Raw genomic sequence first — 22,573 nt, 5'->3', positions numbered from 1 at the left:
TCTCCACACCGCCCCTCCCGGGAGCCTGTGCAGCCCGCCACTGCCAGGGTCCCGTGATCCAGGGACAACTCGGGAGAACACACAGCGCGCCCCAGGCTGCTGCAACGTCACGCCGGCCTCTGCTGCTGCACGCTCGCCCCACATCCGTACCCCTCCCTCCCCCCAGCCTGAGTGAGCCAGAGCCCCCGAATCAGCTGCTCCTTTAACCCCGTCCTGTCTGGGCGGGAACAGACGCCCTCAGGCGACCTACACGCAGAGGCAGGTCCAAATCCAAAGCTGAACCCCAGGAGCTGTGCAAACAAAGAAGAGAAAGGGAAATCTCTCCCAGCAGCCTCAGAAGCAGCGGATTAAATCTCTACAATCAACTTCATGTACCCTGCATCTGTGGAATACCTGAACAGACAACGAATCATCCCAAATTGAGGAGGTGGACTTTGGGAGCAACGATATATATATATTTTTTCCCCTTTTTCTCTTTTTGTGAGTGTGTATGTGAATGCTTCTGTGTGTGATTTTGTCTGTATACCTTTGCTTTTACCATTTGTCCTAGGGTTCTGTCTGTCCGGTTTTTTTTTTTTTATTACTTTTTAAAACTTTTTTCTTAATTTTTTTTTATTTTAATAACTTTATTTTATTTTATCTTATCTTCTTTCTTTCTTTCTATTTTTTCTCCCTTTTATTCTGAGCCGTGTGGATGAAAGGCTCTTGGTGCTCCAGCCAGGCATCAGGGCTGTGCCTCTGAGGTGGGAGAGCCAAGTTCAGGACACTGGTCCACAAGAGACCTCCCAGCTCCACATAATATCAAATGGCGAAAATCTCCCAGAGATCTCCATCTCAATGCTAAGACCCAGCTCCACTCAATGACCAGCAAGCTACAGTGCTGGACACCCTATGACAAACAACTAGCAAGACAGGAACACAACCCCACCCATTAGCAGAGAGGCTGCCTAAAATCATAATAAGGCTACAGACACCCCAAAACACACCACCAGACGTGGACCTGCCCACCAGAAAGACAAGATCCAGCCTCATCCACCAGAACGCAAGCACCAGTCCCCTCTACAAGGAAGCCTACACAATCCACTGAACCAACCTTAGCCACTGGGGACAGACACCAAAAACAATGGGAACTACGAACCTGCAGCCTGCTGAAAGGAGACCCCAAACACAGTAAGTTAAGCAAAATGAGAAGACAGAGAAACACACAGCAGATGAAGGAGCAAGGTAAAAACCCACCAGACCAAGCAAATGAAGAGGAAATAGGCAGTCTACCTGAAAAAGAATTCAGAATAATGATAGTAAAGATGATCCAAAATCTTGGAAATAGAATGGAGAAAATACAAGAAACGTTTAACAAGGACCTAGAAGAACTAAAGAGCAAACAAACAATGATGAACAACACAATAAATGAAATTAAAAATTCTATAGAAGGAATGAATAGCAGAATAACTGAGGCAGAAGAACGGATAAGTGACCTGGAAGATAAAATAGTGGAAATAACTACTGCAGACCAGAATAAAGAAAAAAGAATGAAAAGAATTGAGGACAGTCTCAGAGACCTCTTGGACAACATTAAACGCACCAACATTCGAATTATAGGGGTCCCAGAAGAAGAAGAGGAAAAGAAAGGGACTGAGAAAATATTTGAAGAGATTAGAGTTGAAATCTTCCCTAATATGGGAAAGGAAATAGTTAATCAAGTCCAGGAAGTGAAGAGAGTCCCATACAGGGTAAATCCAAGGAGAAACATGGCAAGACACATATTAATCAAACTATCAAAAATTAAATACAAAGAAAAAATATTAAAAGCAGCAAGGAGAAAACAACAAATTACATAAAAGGGAATCCCCATAAGGTTAACACCTGATCTTTCAGCAGAAACTCTGCAAGCCAGAAGGGAGTGGCAGGACATATTTAAAGTGATGAAAGGGAAAAACCTACAACCAAGATTACTGTACCCAGCAAGGATCTCATTCACATTCGACGGAGAAATTAAAACCTTTACAGACAAGCAAAAGCTAAGAGAATTCAGCACCACCAAACCAGCTTTACAACAAATGCTAAAAGAACTCCTCTAGGCAGGAAACAGAGAGAAGGAAAAGACCTACAATAACAAACCCAAAACAATTAAGAAAATGGCAATAGGAACATACATATCGATAATTACCTTAAATGTAAATGGATTAAATGCTCCAACCAAAAGACAGAGACTGGCTGAATGGATACAAAAACAAGACCCGTATATATGCTGTCTACAAGAGACCCACTTCAGACCTAGGGACACATACAGACTGAAAGTGAGGGGATGGAAAAAGATATTCCATGCAAATGGAAATCAGAAGAAAGCTGGAGTAGCAATTCTCATATCAGACAAAATAGAATTTAAAACAAAGACTATTACAAGAGACAAAGAAGGACACTACATAATGATCAAGGGATCAATCCAAGAAGAAGATATAACAATTGTAAATATTTATGCACCCAACATAGGAGCACCTCGATACATAAGGCAAATGCTTACAGCCATAAAAGGGGAAATTGACAGTAACACAATCATAGTAGGGGACTTTAACACCCCACTTTCACTAATGGACAGATCATCCAAAATGAAAATAAATAAGGAAACACAAGCTTTAAATGATACATTAAACAAGATGGACTTAATTGATATTTATAGGACATTTCATCCAGAAACAACAGAATACACTTTCTTCTCAAATGCTCATGGAACATTCTCTGGGATAGATCATATCTGGGGTCACAAATCAAGCCTTGGTAAATTTAAGAAAATTGAAATCGTATCAAGTATCTTTTCTGACCACGACGCTATGAGACTAGATATCAATTACAGGAAAAAATCTGTAAAAAATACAAACACATGGAGGCTAAACAATACACTACTTAATAATCAAGAGATCACTGAAGAAATCAAAGGGGAAATCAAAAAATACCTAGAAACAAATGACAATGAAAACACAATCACCCAAAATCTATGCGCTGCAGCAAAAGCAGTTCTAAGAGGGAAGTTTATAGCAATCCAATCCTACCTTAAGAAACAAGAAACATCTCAAATAAACAACCTAACCTTACACCTAAAGCAATTAGAGAAAGAAGAACAAAAAACCCCCAAAGCTAGCAGAAGGAAAGAAATCATAAAGATCAGATAAGAAATAAATGAAAAAGAAATGAAGGAAACAATAGCAAAGATCAATAAAACTAACAGCTGGTTCTTTGAGAAGATAAACAAAATTGATAAACCATTACCCAGACTCATCAAGAAAAAAAGGGAGAAGACTCAAATCAATAGAATTAGAAATGAAAAAGGAGAAGTAACAACTGACACTGCAGAAATACAAGGATCATGAGAGATTACTACAAGCAACTCTATGCCAATAAAATGGACAACCTGGAAGAAATGGACAGATTCTTAGAAAAGCACAACCTTCCAAGACTGAACAGGAAGAAATAGAAAATATGAACAGACCAATCACAAGCACTGAAATTGAGACTGTGACTAAAAATCTTCCAACACACAAAAGCCCAGGACCAGATGGCTTCACAGGCGAATTCTATGAAACATTTAGAGAAGAGCTAACACCTATCCTTCTCGAACTCTTCCAAAATATTGCAGAAGGAGGAACAGTCCCAAACTCATTCTATGAGGCCACCATTACCCTGATACCAAAACCAGACAAAGATGTCACAAAAAAAGAAAACTACAGGCCAATATCACTGATGAACATAGATGCAAAAATCCTCAACAAAATACTAGCAAACAGAATCCAACAGCACATTAAAAGGATCATACACCATGATCAAGTGGGATTTATCCCAGGAATGCAAGTGTTCTTCAATATACGCAAATCAGTCAATGTGATAAACCATATTAATAAATTGAAGAATAAAAACCATATGATCATCTCAATAGATGCAGAAAAAGCTTTTGACAATATTCAACACCCATTTATGATAAAAACCCTCCAGAAAGTAGACATAGAGGGAACTTACCTCAACATAATAAAGGCCATATATGACAAACCCACAGCCAACATCGTCCTCAGTGGTGAAAAACTGAAACCATTTCCACTAAGATCAGGAACAAGACAAGGTTGCCCACTCTCACCACTATTATTCAACACTGTTTTGGAAGTTTTACCCACAGCAATCGGAGAAGAAAAAGAAATAAAAGGGATCCAGGGCTTCCCTGGTGGCACAGTGGTTGAGAATCCACCTGCCAATGCAGGGGACATGGGTTCGAGCCCTGGTCCAGGAAGATCCCACATGCCATGGAGCAACTGATAAGCCCGTGTGCCAGAACTGCTGAGCCTGTGCTCTAGAGCCCGTGAGCCACAACTACTGAAGCCCATGTGCCACAACTACTGAAGCCCGCGTGCCTGGAGTCCATGCTCAGCAAGAGAAGCCACAGCAATGAGAAACCTGTACACCGCAACGAAGAGTAGCCCCCGCTCGCTGCAACTAGAGAAAGCCTGCGCACAGCAACGAAGACCCAACACAGCCATAAATAAATAAATAAATAATCCATCCAAATTGGAAAAGAAGTAAAGCTGTCACTGTTTGCAGATGACATGATACTATACATAGAGAATCCTAAAGATGCTACCAGAATACTACTAGAGCTAATTAATGAATTTGGTAAAGTAGCAGGATATAAAAGTAATGCACAGAAATCTCTTGCATTCCTATACACTAATGATGAAAAATCTGAAAGTGAAATCTAGGGAACACTCCTATTTACCATTGCAACAAAAAGAATAAAATACCTAGGAATGAACCTACCTAAGGAGACAAAAGACCTGTATGCAGAAAACTATAAGACACTGATGAAAGAAATTAAAGATGATACAAATAGATGGAGAGATATACCATGTTCTTGGATTGGAAGAATCAACATTGTGAAAATGACTATACTACCCAAAGCAATCTACAGATTCAGTGCAATCCCTATCAAACTACCAATGGCATTTTTCACAGAACTAGAACAAAAAATTTCACAATTTGTATGGAAACAGAAAAGACCCCGAATAGCCAATGCAATCTTGAGAAAGAAAAATGGAGCTGGAGGAATCACGCTACCTGACTTCAGACTGTACTACAAAGCTACAGTAATCAAGACAGTATGGTACTGGCACAAAAACAGAAATACAAATCAATGGAACAGGATAGAAAGCCCAGAGATAAACCCACGCACATATGGTTGCCTTATTTTTGATAAAGGACGCAAGAATATACAATGGAGAAAAGACAGCCTCTTCAATAAGTGGTGCTGGGAAAACTGGACAGCAACATGTAAAAGAATGAAATTAGAGCACTCCCTAAGACCATACACAAAAATAAACTCAAATGGATTAAAGACTAAAATGTAAGGCCAGACACTATCAAACTCTTAGAGGAAAACATAGGCAGAACACTCTTTGACATAAATCACAGCAAGATCCTTTTTGACCCACCTCCTAGAGAAATGGAAATAAAAACAGAAATAAATAAATGGTACCTAATGAAACTTAAAGGCTTTTGCACAGCAAAGGAAACCATAAACAAGATGAAAAGACAACCCTCAGAATGGGAGAAAATATTTGCAAATGAAGCAACTGACAAAGGATTAGTCTCCAAAATTTACGAGCAGCTCATGCAGCTCAATATCAAAAACACAAACAACCCAATCCAAAAATGGGTAGAAGACCTAAACAGACGTTTCTCCAAAGAAGATATACATATTGCCAACAAACACATGAAAGGATGCTCAACATCACTAATCATTAGAGAAATGCAAATCAAAACTACAGTGAGGTATCACCTCACACCAGTCAGAATGGCCATCATCAAAAAATCTACAAACAATGAATGCTGGAGAGGGTGTGGAGAAAAGGGAACCCTCTTGCACTGTTGGTGGGAATGTAAATTGATACAGCCACTATGGAGAACAGTATGGAGCTTCCTTAAAAAACTACAAATAGAATTACCATATGATCCAGCAATCCCACTACTGAGCATATACCCTGAGAAAACCATAATTCAAAAAGAGTCATGTACCACAATGTTCATTGCAGCTCTATTTACAATAGCCAGGACATGGAAGCAACCTAAGTGTCCATCGACAGATGAATGGATAAAGAAGATGTGGCAGATATATACAATGGAATATTACTCAGCCATAAAAGGAAATGAAATTGAGTTATTTGTAGTGAGGTGGATGGACCTAGAGTCTGTCATACAGAGTGAAGTAAGTCAGAAAGAGAAAAACAAATACCGTATGCTAACACGTATATATGGAATCTAAAAAAAAAAAAAAAGGTCATGAAGAACCCAGGGACAGGACAGTAATAAAGACGCAGACCTACTAGAGAATGGACTTGAGGACACGGGGAGGGGGAAGGGTAAGCTGGGACAAAGTGAGAGAGTGGCATGGACATACATACACTACCAAATGTAAAATAGATAGCTAGTGGGAAGCAGCCGCATAGCACAGGGAGATCAGCTCAGTGCTTTGTGACCACCTAGAGGTGTGGGATAGGGAGGGTGGGAGGGAGGGAGATGCAAGAGGGAAGAGATATGGGGATATATGTATATGTATAGCTGATTCACTTTGTTGTAAAGCAGAAACTGATTCACTTTGTTATAAAGCAGAAACTAACACACCATTGTAAAGCAATTATACTCCAATAAAGATGTTTAAAAAAAAAAACTTATTAAGAGGGTAAATCTCATGGTAAGAGTTCTTACTACAATAAAACAAAAATTAAAAAAAAAAAGCTGATTCAACCCTCTAATCTCATTTTCTCCTGTATCCAAAGTCTTGGGTTCAAATCCCAGCTCTGCCACTTTTCTTTGCAGACTTATTAAAATAAGTAAAATATAGTATTAATATATAAAAAAAGTACCAGCTTGGTTGGCACTAAGTAGTTGCTCAATAAAGATTAGCTGCTATTATTATTATTATTACTCACGTTTCCTATCTACTTTATAATAAATACAGGTTAGAGTTTTCTGATTCTTTAAAAAGTTATTTACTCAAAGAACAAAATAGGTTGGAAAATGTCTTCTCAACCATTATAGGTTTTGGTATAATTTGACATCCCACCGCTATCAGCATGTTCTTAAGTTTTGTGTAAGCAAGCGAATGGAGTCTCTGCCTTTTGGGAATTTACAATCTAAAATGGATCAACTAGTGGGACAATCTTGGAAAAGTCACATAAGCAATCCCCAGCCACAGTGTCTCAATTCTTCCATCCCTCAGGTCACAATTTCAGGAGAATGTTTATACCCATGAATTTAGTGAAGCCCTTGAATGAATCAACAAATACATGCTTAAATGTTAGGAATTCCATAATATATATCCAAAAACAGCCCCCAGAAAGTATTTGACCCCATATTTTTATTTTTATCTTTTAATTAATTTTTTTATTAGAGTCTAGTTGATTTACAATGTTGTTTTAGTTTCTGCTGTACAACAAAGTGAGTCAGTTATACATACACATATATCCCCTCCTTTTTAGATTCTATTCCCATACAGGTCATTACAGAGTATTGAATAGAGTTCCCTGTGCTATTCAGTAGGTTCTTATTAGTTATCTGTTCTATACATAGTAGTGTGTCAACCCCATATTTTTATAAAAGCTGTAGTATTGTTATCTGTGTCTGTCTGTTTTCATTAAAAGAAAAGTTTTTCCCTTCTCGACTATCTAAAATGTTTCAGATTTTATATTTAATAAGAATTTAAGGATTAATATGTTTAATGTCACCTAGTTTTTTATCTCCAAAGGCAGCCAGTGTTTTCAGTTTCTTGTTCATTTCATGATATATCCTCTCTGAGATATTTTTATACATATAAATGCACATATGTCTAGCTATTCTTTTTTTAACTTAAAAAAATGGCAATATATTATACTCACTGTTATGCATCTTGCTTTTTCATTTAACACCGTATTTTGAAAATTGTTCACAATAAGTTTGTAAAGATACCCTTGATCTTTGGTATGGCTGCATAGTATTTCATTGCTGTTTAAATTCGTTTTTTTAAACAATACCCTGTTTGATTTTTAGGTTGTTGTGAGCCTTTTTGCTGCTACAAACAATGCTACAGTGAGTGGCTTTATACATGGGCTATTTTCCACATGTGCAGGTTTAATCCTGATTAACTCCCAAAAATGACAATGCTGGTTCAGAGGCAGGTGCTTTTGTAATTTTGATAGAAATTGCCTAATTGGCCTCATCACTGGTTGTAACAGGTTATACTCCTACCATTAATGTGTGAGAATAACTGTTACTGCACAGCTTTGCCAACATAGTGTTTATTAAACCTTTCTCTGGGTTTCTGTTTAATCTTTCTTGTTTTGTTTTGTTTTGTTTTACTATTACAGAGGTCAGCAGAACTGGCTACAGTTAGACCACCGAGTTCTTGACCACGATTTGCCCAAGAAACCAGGCCCAACCGTTTTGCACTTTTCTGTGAGGTATGTACCCAGAGACACATCTACCATCACCACCTGCCTCTTTTTTTTTTTTTTAGAAAAAAAAGATTCCTGGTGATCAGAGTCAGAGAATTTAAAAAAAGAAGGGACTGATCAAAAAATTATTACATGAAAGAGATTCTCTGCTGTCTTAGTCTGGGGAACATGTTAACATAGATACTGTGTAGAACTGTTTCCTTTGAAGATGAAGTATAGAATCACCTTCCTTTAGTTCTCAAAGCCCCTTGAATCCATTTAAAGCTGAAACATAAGTAATATATTTTAATACATAAACGTGTTTCTGACTCAACATACTTCTAGATTTTTATAATTTGAAATATAGCAAACATTTACTATTACATTTTATGTAGGAATGTTTTCTAGAGACTATGGAAATAATTGAATTTTATACAATTTCACACCTTAATTGGAATAGACAATAAAATGCAAACAAATGCTCATGGAAAGAATTATCTTAACAGTACAGAAATCTGAATTCTGCTTTCCTGAAGAGACTGCTGGGAAGGAATCCTTGATTTGTTCTCTGAGCTCTGCTTGGGCAAGTCACTTAACCATACGTATTGGCCTCAGTTATTTCCTCCTGCAATGGATATATTCAACTAAATCAGTGATTTCTTAAAGCCAGCCGATGATGGAAATATTTTTTCACATTAATTATTCACACTCTAAGATAATAAAATGTTATAAAGAGTGACACCCATGTTCCTTACCTAGCTTAAGAAATAAAAAGTCACCAATTTTGCTGAAAGCCCCTTCCTATGTACTAGCCCCTCTCCCCACTATCCTGAATTTGATATATTTTCATGATAAATTTTGTCTTCCTGGTCTGAAGCCAAATATGATAAAGTAAGCTAAGGTAGGAGATTTCCCATAAATCTAAATATGTTTTCACAAAGCTGGATTAACCTAAAGAATGGACCCTAAATTCTGAGCTTATGTTATTTTTTGGATGTTGAACTATGCTTTGTTTTATGACATGAGGGTGGAGGCTTTTTGTCTTTCTTTGGGGCAGGGTGGGGTTTGGTTATAGTATGTTTACCTGACAAAATCATGTCAATTTCCACAAACACTTGTTTCTTTTTTTTTTACTTCTTTATGCTCCCTGTAATCCAAAAGTGTGATAAGATGTCCTGATTGTCCTTTTCTTTTTAAGTCTCTTTTTAACATGAATTGATGGTGATTGTGGATGGAGGCTGCTCCTTATGAAGTAAATAAAGCGTTGACAGCCCCCAATTTGTTTTTTGCTTTTTGCTCTGAAATCTCGTTTAGAATTTTTTTCTTACCACCAGAAGTCACATTTTTAAACCCAGGAAGGAGGTAGCATAATGGTGATTTGTCCAGGAGCGTAGCATGTATGGAAAAGTACACAGAAATCCTACAGAAAAATATAGGAGTTTCCTGGAAAGAGTGTGATATGAGTGCTTGTGTCCATGGAAATGGAGAAAAAGACAAACACAGACCAGCAGCAATAGCAAAAAATGTATATTAGTAATTAAGCAGGGGTCAGAGAATAGAGAAGCTTTCATCTCGTACTATGTAGGGAAAATGGCTCAACATAAATCAATCTTTTTTGACAAAGAGTTATATTATCACTGTAAACATTTCAAACTTTATGAAAATATAGCGTGAAAAGGAAGAATTACTCTCCATCAGGCTGCTCCCTCACCTTATCCCCAATTCACTCCCCTTCTTAGAGAAAAATAAGGCTGATAAGTTGTTTGGTGACTTACTTTTTTTTTTTTAACCTGGAAATCTTTCCTTGTGTATATAGAAATCTACTTTATTTCTTTGCACTTCCATAATTTAGCTATCCAGGCTACTATTAAGCGTTGAGGCTGTTTCCAGTGACTTTATTAAGATGTAGCTTGCAGTTAACATCCTTACACTTTCATCTTTGGGCACATATGTAGTGCTTCTGTAGCCTAACTACTCAGTGCCATTTATTTAGTCACCAGATTTGTGTTCTAGTTCTTTGACCACTACTATCTGGTCTATTTTTGGTCTCAAAATGCCAGAGGAGAAAGTTGTATCTTCCCTTCTGTACAGTCATTCATAAGGCGGCCCTGTCATTCCAAAGCGAGTTCCTGGGATTCCGGAGTTGCCTGCTGCCTGTTTGTGAGTTTCAGCACTTATCTCACGAGTGTCCTGTAATCACTTAGCTTTACTTTCCCTGAACTACTTGCATGTTTAAAAGCCCTTATCAAGTTTTTAATTATTCACTTAATTCTTCTTCCCAACAGTACCATGAGGTCATAATAGTCTTTGTTATTATTCCAATTAAGGACTTGTTGTTACTCCAATTTAATTAAGGAAATGATAGAGCAAAAGCACACTCCAAGGAATTAAGTGAACTGACAGAGGTCAGCGAGTGGATTGCAGTTCTTTGGAGGTCTCACAAATGGGACTGTAGCCACCCCAGTGACGTCAGTGGCCTCTCAGAGGGTCTCTAGCCTCCTCTTTTTAGAAAACAGGACTGCCGGTGATACTTACATCATAGCAGACATCACCACCACCACCCCACCACCCCCAGGTTGCCTGGAGTGACAACACTTTTGAGTCATTGAAGAATAGAACCAAAGAGCATTTGATTGTATTTGGACACGTGGTCACCATAGAAGCCTCTAGAAATACACATGGTCTCTTTTGATATCGGGGTCATTGCCTTTCCCATCAGCAAGTACTGCTGCATGCCCTGGAACTCGGACACCGAGGTGTGTACGTGCTGAGTAGTTAGCCCACAAGGAGAAAAGATTCCCCACAGAAGTAAGGCATGATATGGATGTGCATCACTGTTATTTTCATTGCTAACAATTAAAAATATCCAAATGTAGGGGAATTCCCTGGCGGTCCAGTGGTTAGGACTCAGTGCTTTCACTGCTGGGGCCCGGGTTCAGTCCCTGGTTGGCAAACTAAGATCTCGCAAGGCGCGAGGCAAGGCCTAAATAAATAATTAAATAAAGATTAAAATATCCAAATGCCAACAATGAAGATAGTTTCAGGAAGTGATGGCATTTTTACAGTGAACAATTGATTGCTGTAATAAAAGACATCAGATGAAAAGGTACATTGTATTTCAGAGCTCCCCCAGAAGGAGAGGGGTTGCACATCTGAATCACTGTAGGAAAATTTTTAAACAGTCACCCCTCCAACCCCCAAAACCTCCGCATTCCTGGCCCAGATTCTGATACCGTGTGCTGGAGACGGTAAATGGGATCTTGGGCAAGTTGGTTGTGAATTAAAAAGGGATCAGGGAACACAAAATAATTTGGCAGAGTATTATGCAAATATAAGAAAATGTCATTTTTTTAATTGTAGCATTTATGAAAAAGAAAAATACCATACAGTTTTGCTCTCCAGAAGTTTCCTCTCTATTGAAATGTAGCATTAACCCTGTGGCAGGCACTGGGTTAGATATTTGACCTGTATTGTCTCATTGATTCCTGAGCTAAACACTGGGGTCCTACAGATTTGCAGGGAAAGACTTTTCTCCAGGTTCATATCCCCCAGGATGCAGGGAGCAGCTCAGAAACACATGCCGCTTCTGCATGGAAGGAAGAAAACATTTAAGGTGAATGCACTTAGTTCTCTCTTTATGAACTTCAGGATTAAACCTTTGTCTTTGCTTTAGTTTTAAAATCTCAATGATATGTGCTATGTGTGTAACACATATGTGTATAGACGCCCCATAATTTATTTATGCACCATAATTCATTTAACCCATCCTCTGTTTCCCTGTGAGTCCAAACGCCCCCAGGCTGCTGGGGGACTCCTCCAGCCCTGGGGTTGTTATCTGCTGCTGTAAATTATCATCCACAAACACATGGGCCTCTTTGGTAATGCAGCCCAGATGTAAGCATTTGAAAAGCTTGATAGTGAGCAAACAGACATTTAATTCTCAGGGGGTGGCAGGGGAACTGCGGGTGACCTCATTGGAAAAGCTCCCATCCCCTCAGGGGGGGGCAAGCCGAGGTGGCTCTGGCTGGTACCACCCAGCTCCACAAAAAGCCAGGATCTTGGGTCTTTTACCCCCCTTATTCATCGGACTACCTCTTGCTTTTTTTTTCTTTCTGGTCCTCCCTCTCCTCTTCCCCTCTCTTCTTCCTCCTATTTCCAAATCTCCTTTGCTATGCGCATGACTGTAAGTGGCCACTCAGAGGTACCCTAAGTATTGTCTGTCTGTGACGCTTGTGGGTGAGAATTCACCGCATGTGGAGAGTCCTAGTAGGAGATGTGGGGAAAGACTACTAACTTTCTGTCAAAGTTGCTGCAAACACAGAGCCTTTGAAAGACTTTTTTCAGTCTTTTAAGCACCCCTTGGCCTGGTTCTGGAACGTTCGGCCTTTAGAAAGAGTTTAACTCAAGGAAGCATTATGACTACAACTCGTGGGTCCACATCATTCCACCTGATTTTTTTAAGAAAGACAAATATATGAAATACAGCCCAACAGGTAAAGAATCTGGTGAAGAAATAGATTTATTGATATAGAAAGAAGTTCCCAGTATATTCTAGGGGAAAGAAGCAGACCACAGGATGGCACTTAAGTCAAAGATATGAGTGGGAAAAAAGTTTAAAACGTTAACAGTAATGTATCTCTGAGTAGAATGATTGTGGGAATGACTTTTGCTTGTCTATATATATTTTTTCCTATGATGAACGTATTAAGCAATTTTTTAAAAACTCAACTGTGAAGAGTGATAAAATGAAGAAAAGGTAAAATGTTTGTGACTGGGTAGCCGTGAGTTATTTTAGAGCTATCAAAGAGTAGGTAATTTACAATAAGGAGAGGACAGGAAAGTTCACCTCTTCCCAGAGGAATGTGATTAAAAAGCACCGAGAAATAACGGATTTCTCCTACTTTGGGCCCAGCAGAGGTATCTGAGGCAGACGTGTGAGTTAGCCAGAGCTCTTTGCACGCCACCACACTTCCATCTGAACGATATCCCAGAACCTGGGGGAAAAGTCTGTTAGTTGCCTTAATATTGACCATGACCTCCTGGCCTAACCCATTCTTGAACTTCCAGGCAGTTGGTAAGGGGCCTTCGTCTTTGAGGAGTCACCATCCTGATCCATATGAGAGTTCCAGAAAGACACAGAATCCTTCAAAACTCAATCCCGATTCCAGTTTCTAATTTATTTTATTTTTTTTTATTTATTTTATTTGTTTTGGCTGTGTTGGGTCTTCGTTGCTGCACGCGGGCTTTCTCTAGTTGTGGTGAGCGGGGGCTACTCTTCGTTGCGGTGCGCGGGCTTCCCATTGTGGTGGCTTCTCTTGTTGTGGAGCACGGGCTCTAGGCACGCGGGCTTCAGTAGTTGTGGAATGCAGTCTCAGTAGTTGTGGCTCGCAGGCTCTAGACCACAGGCTCAGTAGTTGTGGCGCACGGGCTTAGTTGCCCTGCGGCATGTGGGATCTTCCCGGACCAGGGCTCGAACCCATGTCCCCTGCATTGGCAGGCAGATTCTTAACCACTGTGCCACCAGGGAAGCCCCCGATTCCAGTTTCTTATAGGATTATATTTCTGTGTGCTCCCCAGTCACATATCAGACAGTGTTTATGGGAATCTGCTCAGTCTTCTCTGTAATCTGTCCTCAGGGTGACATCAAAAGGGCAGAAGGAAAGCATTAGTATTATGATGGGTGAAAAGGCTGTAGGGTACAGAATTTCAATGCTTGGCCTTTAATGCACGGTTTCTCAGTAGCAGTACTATTGACATTTGGGGCCAAGTAATTCTTTTTTTTTTTTTTTGGCCACACTTCCACGTAGCATGCGGAATCTTAGTTCCCTGACCAGGGATCGAACCCGTGTCCCCTGCAGTGGAAGCGCAGAGTCCTAACCACTGGACCGCCAGGGAATTCTGGGGCCAGGGAATTCTTCACTGAAGGGAGCCATGCTGTTCTGTAGGATGTTTGCAGCACCCCTGGCCTCTACCCATGAGATCCAGGAACACTCTCCAAGTCAGGACAATCAAAAAAATGTCTTCAACATGGCCAGATGCACTTCACTCCATCCCTTAAGAACCAATGCTTTAGCATTGCTCTTGGGTTCTAACCCTAACTCTCCCGTGTATTACCTGTGTGGCCTTTGGAATCCTCTGTGAGCCTCTTTCCTCACCTAGAAAATGGAATAGGAGCTTGTGGTAATACACAGGGTTGTTGGAGGATTATGCATGTTAACATGTAACGAAGACCCTCAATAAATGTTAACCATTTTTATGATATAATTAACAGAGGCTGCCTCAACCACATGTTCAATGGGTAAAAAATTCCTTAATGTGATATACGGCTACTGAATATGGAAGTTTGGAGACTGCCTGGCTTGGGTCTGACCCACTCACTTTTGCACTGGGTGGAAGATTTCATCATTTGTCTCCATCATTCACTAGTCCCAGCCATCCCCTCCCTGAAAACTTAACCTCTCCTGCCTCTTCCTGTCTCCTTCTCAGAGCATCTGTCCCTACTTTGCTCATGGTGGACGGGAGCAGGTTATTTTGCCGTTTGAAGCAAGCGCTTGGAATTCACCACGGGACCCTAACACTTCACGTTGCCTGGGGCAGAAGACTCCCTCCCCATTCAGACAGGTCACAGCAAGGCCCTTACCCTCCTGGGCCTCCAGCTCTTCCCTGGAGAACTCTGAAAGAGTCACAATGTGGGAGAGGAGCGGCAGGGCAGGTTTCCACAGGCTCACACCTGGAGGGCCCTCTCTAGTTCTCCTTGGGATGCCTGGAAATTCGGAAGTGAGCAGAGTTTTCCTGGCAGGGGAGCACATTGTAGAAGCAAATAATTCTTCCCTTGGGGAATCCTCCAAGAGTGCACCCCTCCCAGAGATGAACGGGAACATATGGGACTCTCAGAAGTTGTGCATCGTCGTTTGGAGAAAATGAAATACACTTAAATTATACCGCTGTCTTCAGCGTGCATTATAAAGCAGGACTATGAGGTTGCAGGGTCACTACAAGCAATAAATACAGCTCTCCCTGCTCGGGATGTGGATTAGGACCTGATAGAAATCTACTTAGGCAGGTGGCTGCAGTGAGTGCCTAAAACTACCCACAGTAACTGAATGAAACCTGGAACGAGGCGTTTGAATGCAGCCCTTACGGGACGCCAGTCACCAAGTCAGCATTGTTCAGAATGCGAAATAATTGAGTCATTCTTGCCCAATTCGCCTTCTTTGATGCTATCGCTCAGACATAGCAAAGATTCTGGAAAACAAAGAAAATACGCTCAGTTGGGGAGATAAAGTGGTCAGAAGAATATTTGTTTCAGAGTGGTTTCCCATTCTGTCAAAATGGACACCTCTGTAGCATGTTGCTTCCTTGAGAGAAAGAGCTTAGGAAAGGTAACTGGAATTTCCATTCTTGTTGTTACAGCTGAAGTTTTAAAGAGGTTCCCAGCGAAGTGTGCACCTTTTGTTATAGACCCCCTGGTAGGCAGATAATAATAACATAGTAATAATCACCACCGCTCATTGACCGCTGAAATACATGCCACCCACTAAGCTAAGTTGAAAATCTCTCTCATGTCTCTGGTGTGGAGGCAAGTAAGGAAAGGGAAGCACGGAGAAGCCGAGCGGCTGGATCAGTGTTAGGGCTGGACTTATCCTAGTTATCCCCCCAACTCTGTGGTGTTGAATTTTTTTTTTCCTTTTCTTTTTTTTTTTTTTTTTTTTTTGGCCACACCATGCAGCTTGCGGGATCTTAGTTCCCTGACCAGGGATTGAACCCAGGCTGTGGCAGTGAAAGTTCAGAGTCCTAACCACTGGACCACCAGGGAATTCCCTGTGGTGTTGACTTTTGACTGTGATGAATAAATGCCATAGGAGGAAAACATGGGCCACTACGTGGCAGTGACCATTAAATGACAGCCCATCCCAAATAACCAGTCTTCTGCTTTTCGACACACGTGTATTGTCATCTCGCTGACAGGCCTGCCCCTCCTCCAAGCCTATTATGTCATATCGTTGAGGCTGATGTTCTGTTATCACCGATGATCGGTTAGGTGAACACCTGTCCCATCAAGAAAGGGGGGGAAATGCTAATGGGAGGAACACGAAAAGGAGAGACAAAACCTCTTCTCAAGAAGGCAAATTCTCAAGAAATTACACTTTTGAAACTGCTTGAGGTCTGTGTCCAAAACATATGCCTAGCCCAAAAGCCTGGGTTTGTTTAGAGGCTGAAAATTGAACCGTGGGCTTTGACTTCACAAAATCTTAGTGAAATCACTCACAGTAAGCACGCAGAAGGGAAACAATATCCTTTTGCCAAAAAAGGGCTGAAACAAAAGGTCTTTATTTTATGTCTGGGATAGTCCGTTTCATTTCATTAAGAAGCCCTAGATTTTGTTTTCAGTTCATGGTACGTGTTGTTAGGTGCTCCTGGGGAGCCATTCTCCCGGAGGACCATACGTACGTACTGTTCATACCCTCTATAAATATAAAGTCATTACAGTGGCTCCCTTGAGGGAGAGATGGGATCGTGGATTCAGAGAGCAGGTAATCGGATCCCTAGGCAGAAAGGTAGAAGGCAACAAGGCGGATCGCCAGAAAGTAGTGGGAAACAAGATAGGGACCTGTTTACTGGAACTAGGATATAGTCAGGGACCTGAGCTTCAGAAACAAGAGGAACCCAATTTCTAGTACAAAGGTATCTGTGCAGAATTGGACAAGCCACAAGTTGATTTGGTGCTAAGCCACCCAACTCCCTGCATATGGTTTGTTAAATTCTTGAAGACTAGCAAGAGGTCTGGCTAATATGCCCTCTCCCTGGAATGCCCTTCCAACCTTCGTTACCTGGTGAACTCATGCATTCTTTAAGACTCGGCTCAATTGTCTGAGGGTACACCGTGTCCTGTGACACTTAGTCCTCTGGATTTCAGTTTGGCAGCCTTCTCCCTCTTGATTCATAAGCTGATTTAATGGCATTCCTCCCTTGGGCCCCATGGCATTGTGTACATTTTATACTTCATTGTGATTGTTGTTGTAGGAAAGCATCCTATCATATTGGTTTGAAATATGAACTTTGAAGTCTGGAAGGCCTTAGTTTGAATCATGGCTCCACCACTTTCTACCTGTATGGCTTGGGGAAGTTGACTTTACATCTCTATTTCTCAGTTTTCTTATCTGTAAGATAGGTTCATAACTTGCTACCTCTGGCATCTGGTTGTACTGAAGTTAAATGAAATGATGCGTGTAGAGCCCTTTGTATTGTCCCTAGCACGTGGGAAGCCCTCTAGTATCCAGTAATTTGGATTCTTTGGTCATTCCAGCAAAAGAAACCAATTGTGGCTAACAGAATTGAAGGAAAACTGGACTAACAAAGCCTCAGAAAAGATAGGAATCCAGGCTCTGCAGGCGTCTAGGGAGCAGAAACCAATGGACAGTTTCATCCGGGTACCACTGGCAGAACAATAGGCTCCAACAATCTTTGATCGATAGGTCATTGTAATCATATTTCTATTCCAGGGTGGAAGAATCTGACTGGTCTAGCTTGGTCACATGCTGCTACCTTGGAGAAGGACTTCCAGCTGAGTAAAAGGAATGTGCTCAGCTGTTTTACATCCAGCTGGTGATCCTTAAGGCTTTTGCCTATGTGACTCCCGCTAAAGACCATTGCAGATTTATTTATTTAATAACGCAAGCACAGGATTGAAAAAAAAAAAAAAAGTTTTGAAGACAGCGGCAAAATGTGAATGAAGATCAGAATCTTAAATATTAAGGGATTATGAACGTTGCTAGTGTGAAAATTCATTGAGGTTATGGTTTTAATATGATCCCTCTCTGTTAGAGATATATACTGAAATAAGTAAAAGTGAAAGAATCACCGAATCTTGGCATAGATAACAGACCCTGAGTTCTCCTAATCTGACCTGGGACTCTTATACGGCAGGAAGACCCTTCCAAGACTATTTTAACTTTTTAAAAGGTGTTTCATAGGTTGATCCAAGAGCTATCACCTTGTATTTTTTTGGTCCACTGATCTGGTTCTGACTTTTTTTTTAAATTATTATTTATTTATTATTTATTTATTTTAGTTATTTATTTTTGGCTGTGTTAGGGCTTCGTTGCTGTGTGCAGGCTTTCTCTCGTTGCGGCGAGCGGGGGCTACTCTTCGTTGCGGTGCACGGGCTTCTCATTGCAGTGGCTTCTCTTGTTGCGGAGCACGGGCTCTAGGCGCGTGGGCTTCAGTAGTTGTGGCACGTGGGTTCAGTAGTTGTGGCTCATGGGCTCTAGAGCGCGGGCTTTAGTAGTTGTGGTGCACGGGCTTAGTTGCTCCGCGACATGTGGGATCTTCCTGGACCACGACTTGAACCTGTGTCCCCTGCATTGGCAGGCGGATTCTTAACCACTGCGCCACCAGGGTAGCCCTGGTTCTGACTTTTGAAACAATAGAGAACAAACGTACTTCTATTTTACTTGTTTCTGCACACAATTATTTAGGGCTTAGCTTTCCTTATAAATGCTGGTTGTGTGAACAAGTGAGGCAGCCAGGAGGAGGTTCCACTGAAAAGCGTTGTCTACAGGAGTCAAAGGGACCCAGATCAAGACCTCCTCCTGCCTGTGCATGTAGGCGGATCTCTAAATTCAGTTTATGCATCTGTACAATGGGAATAATGATAGGTATCTCCTTCCCAGGGTTGTTGTGAGAATTAAATGAAAGAACGGATGGAAAGCACTCAGCATGAGACCCGGCACTTAAGTAAGAGCTCAAGAAACATTAGCTGTGATCCTGCTGCTGTACTTTCAGGCTGCCCACCGAAAACCTGCCCATCTTATCTCAGTTGACAGAGATAAAAATACTTGTAAAAGCAAAGGAAGCAGGGCAAAATCATCACCACCTAGTTGAAACAGAAGGTCCTTCAGGAAACTTAGTTACACAGGTCATCTCAGCCCTATGGCAGCAGCAGGCCTTGAATCCGCCATCGCAGGGACTCGCTACCCTCTGCTTCCACTCCATCAGCCCCTGCTCTTGACTTGTGTCCTTTCCCTCCCTCCTGGCTTCTGCTTGGTGCCTTTCTCTACCTCCACTGTTTCCCTCTTGACCTGTCTCTCTCGTCTCTCAGTCTCTCTAAGAGACCATACATGATGGGTTTGTCTGTTCCTTACCCCATATAAGGAGCCTCTGATGGGCTGATCTCTCTTCTTCCCAGCCCACCTCGTAGGATGCTCACCAGCTTACAGACTGGTTGCCTTTGAGTCAGGTGACTGTCCTTGGTCTGTCTGGCCATGGCCAGGAGACCGAAATTGATGGGAGAATACTCAGATTATAACTAACTCTTGGTGAAAGCCAAATTATGAATGTTTATCACATTACCACAGAGATGCTATTTACCTATTGTATTTTCTCCACCTGGATTTCTTTTTATCCTATAGAATCCTGTTTTTTTCCTAGCCTTCAGATATAGTTCAAATCCCATGATGTCCTATCAGCCTTTTTTTTTTTTTTAAACATAATGCAAGGTTTGCCAAGCCACACTAGTTAGGATTTCTTGAATTCCTACCACGTGCCAGGCACTGTAGTGGGCACTTCATAACGGTCCTCCTAGGGCCATCGTCATCCCCATTTTATAGACAAAGAATCTTAGACTCAAAGCTTAAGCCACATCCCCCAGGCCACATAACATTAAATTCCAGAAAATGGATTTTTATTAACAACTGTTAGTTTTTATTGTTTTACATCCTTTTCTATTATCTCATTTACTCCTTCCAAAACCCTGTGAGGTAAGTGCAGTCATAACACCCATTTTAGAAAAGACACAGAGAAGCTAACGATCTTGCCCAAGGCTACACAGCTAATAAATGATGGAGCTGGGACTCCATATTCTATATGTTTCAGATTCCCAAGCCTGCTTTTCCCTCCAACTCTTCATCTCCCCCTCCTGCCTTAATCCTTAACTTTCCCTTCTCACACACCTAACACTCATGAATCTTCGTTAAGCTCACTTATAGGTGAGATAAACCCTTGTAAGTGAAAATATAAAGGGTTTATTCTCTTTCTGGAACTTCCCTTGATGATTCAGCATTAAGGGTGGAATTTTTCCAATGATTTTACCGTCTCAGTGGTAAAATCTTTCACGGCCTTTTTAAGCTGCTGGATTTATTTCTCAAACGTTTCCTTATTGTGGAAAGGGAGGAAAAAATAAAAAGAGCAAATACCCAAGGCCTGTCAGGATTTTGCAGAGCTAAGGACAAGACTCCCCCCGCCGTGCCACTTCAGTCCGGGTTTATCTTGCCTCTTACCAAGTTGAGAGCAAGTTCTCTTCCAGGACACTAGCTGTGAGCTCTCTTCTGGTATTAAGTCTCTTCATGCATTATTCATCAAGTGGGGCTCCAACTGTAGAGAAAACCTTCTAGGCCTCAGCTGGCCCACTCACCCACCCCAGAGCGCCTGCCTTCACCAGCCAGCTTCCACATGACGGGATGAGGAAAACACAAGACTCTCCTCCCCTCCCCACCTCTTGGTAGTCAGCTCTCTCCTAAAAGAGGGACCTGGCCTCATAGACTGAACGAGCAAAGGCCCAGAAAAGGCAGTGGAGGGAGCGAGGCCCAGAATGCCCTGATTTGCATGAGAAAGACCAGTATTAAGTAGTACGGGAGCTCAGCTTCCAGCCAGAGGGAAAGCCTGGAGCCTGGAAGGATGAGAGGAAAGGACGGAGGGTGCGATTGAAACTCTCCTGGTGGATGGGGGCGAGGTAAACGTGGGGCTCTCACACGCACCCTGAGTCTGAAAACCACAGAGCCACAGGCCTCCAGGTTCAATTATTTAGTAGCGCTTACTCAGCAGACTTCCATTTTCAGCCCTCAGAGCTCAAATGGGCTTTGTTTCGAAGCTGTCTTAGGTATTCTGAGCTCCCAGAATGTGTGTCTAAGAATGGGCAACCAAGAGTAAAGTTGGCTTTGCAGTTGGTGACCATTTTGGATTTTTCTTTAACTCACGTTCCAACACACAAAAGCCTTCTGTAGAAGATGTTATCTGCATATCCACATAGATTCATACATACACACAGCTGTCCCTACGTGTTGCAGATAGCTTTTAAGAGGGAAATAAAGCACAACCATCCCCTAGTTTCTGAGAATTCTCTGCGAGAAACAACATGAGGAAATGAAATCATGCAGAGAGAAGGGAAGGAATCTGAAGGAACAAACTTCTGTACTGTTTTTCAGGTTTTACATTGAGAGCATATCGTTCCTGAAGGATAAAACCACCGTGGAGCTGTTTTTCCTGAATGCAAAGGCCTGTGTGCACAAGGTAAGGGCCCCATTTGTTATGGTCAGTGACAGACTCCAGAGACACTGGAGAAGGAGGGAGCAATGGCAGGGCCTTTGTTTTCATGTTCAAATGGAGAAAAAAAGGACATAATCTTTTTCCTTGACATATCCTACCCCACCAAACAAATAAACCAAAAAAAAAAAAAGAAAGAAAGAAAGAAAAAAAGGCAGTTCTTCTCAAATTCTGAGTTGGGAAGACAGCCATGTACAGAGGCATTGTGCTCACACAGAATTACCACGGCCTTAAATGCAGCTCATACTCCACACGGAATGACCCAGAAGGACACAAAGATGGATCAAGCAGACTGTGATCGAAGCCTCACAGAAGTCAGGCCAGAAATCTTTTTTAACAGAATACGGCCTACATTTATCGTAATTCAAAACCAGTCTTCTTTACGGGCTTCTGCTCAAAGCCATGTGTTTTAAGGCAGAGTCTCAGTTACCTGTGGGCAAGGGACCTGTTTTTGGCTTCGTTGTTTTTTATTTGCATCCAGTCCGTGGAGGATACACAGCTTTTGTAAAATTCAATACACACGAATTGCTAGAAAAATTATCCCATGCCTGGATGTTGCAGCCATGTCCGTCAGATTGCTGTAGAAGTTTTAGGCACTCTCCATTTTTATCTTAGCTCCTTGCAGATAAGCATTGCTTTAAAGGCCTCTAGTCTGGCCTCCTCAAACCATACCCTGGGCAACGGCAGGGAGTCTGTGGGCCAAGATAGGCTCAGCTGGATCCCAGCTCCTCCCTTCAAGGTTATGGTCTCAGTGTTCAGGATCTCAGATCCCATGCCTGCTTCCAGGGCCGGTGGGAACCCCTTCTGCC

General features: G+C 41.5%; 1 protein-coding gene across 4 annotated transcripts in view; it reads left to right on the top strand.

Annotated features, from left to right (window-relative positions):
• FRMD4B (FERM domain containing 4B) overlaps positions 1-22,573 on the top strand; it is a 330,390-nt gene that overhangs the window by 215,037 nt on the left and 92,780 nt on the right. For all 4 annotated transcript variants that reach the window (XM_061197131.1, XM_061197132.1, XM_061197134.1 and 1 more), the window contains 2 exons: positions 8,379-8,471; positions 21,647-21,731. In XM_061197131.1, coding sequence (XP_061053114.1) covers positions 8,379-8,471; positions 21,647-21,731 — 178 coding nt within the window. The remainder of the gene's footprint in view (positions 1-8,378; positions 8,472-21,646; positions 21,732-22,573) is intronic.

Source organism: Eubalaena glacialis, chromosome 7 (assembly GCF_028564815.1).
Source record: "Eubalaena glacialis isolate mEubGla1 chromosome 7, mEubGla1.1.hap2.+ XY, whole genome shotgun sequence".
NCBI classification, from domain to species: domain Eukaryota; kingdom Metazoa; phylum Chordata; class Mammalia; order Artiodactyla; family Balaenidae; genus Eubalaena; species Eubalaena glacialis.
This window is presented reverse-complemented; position numbering and strand designations above follow the sequence as displayed.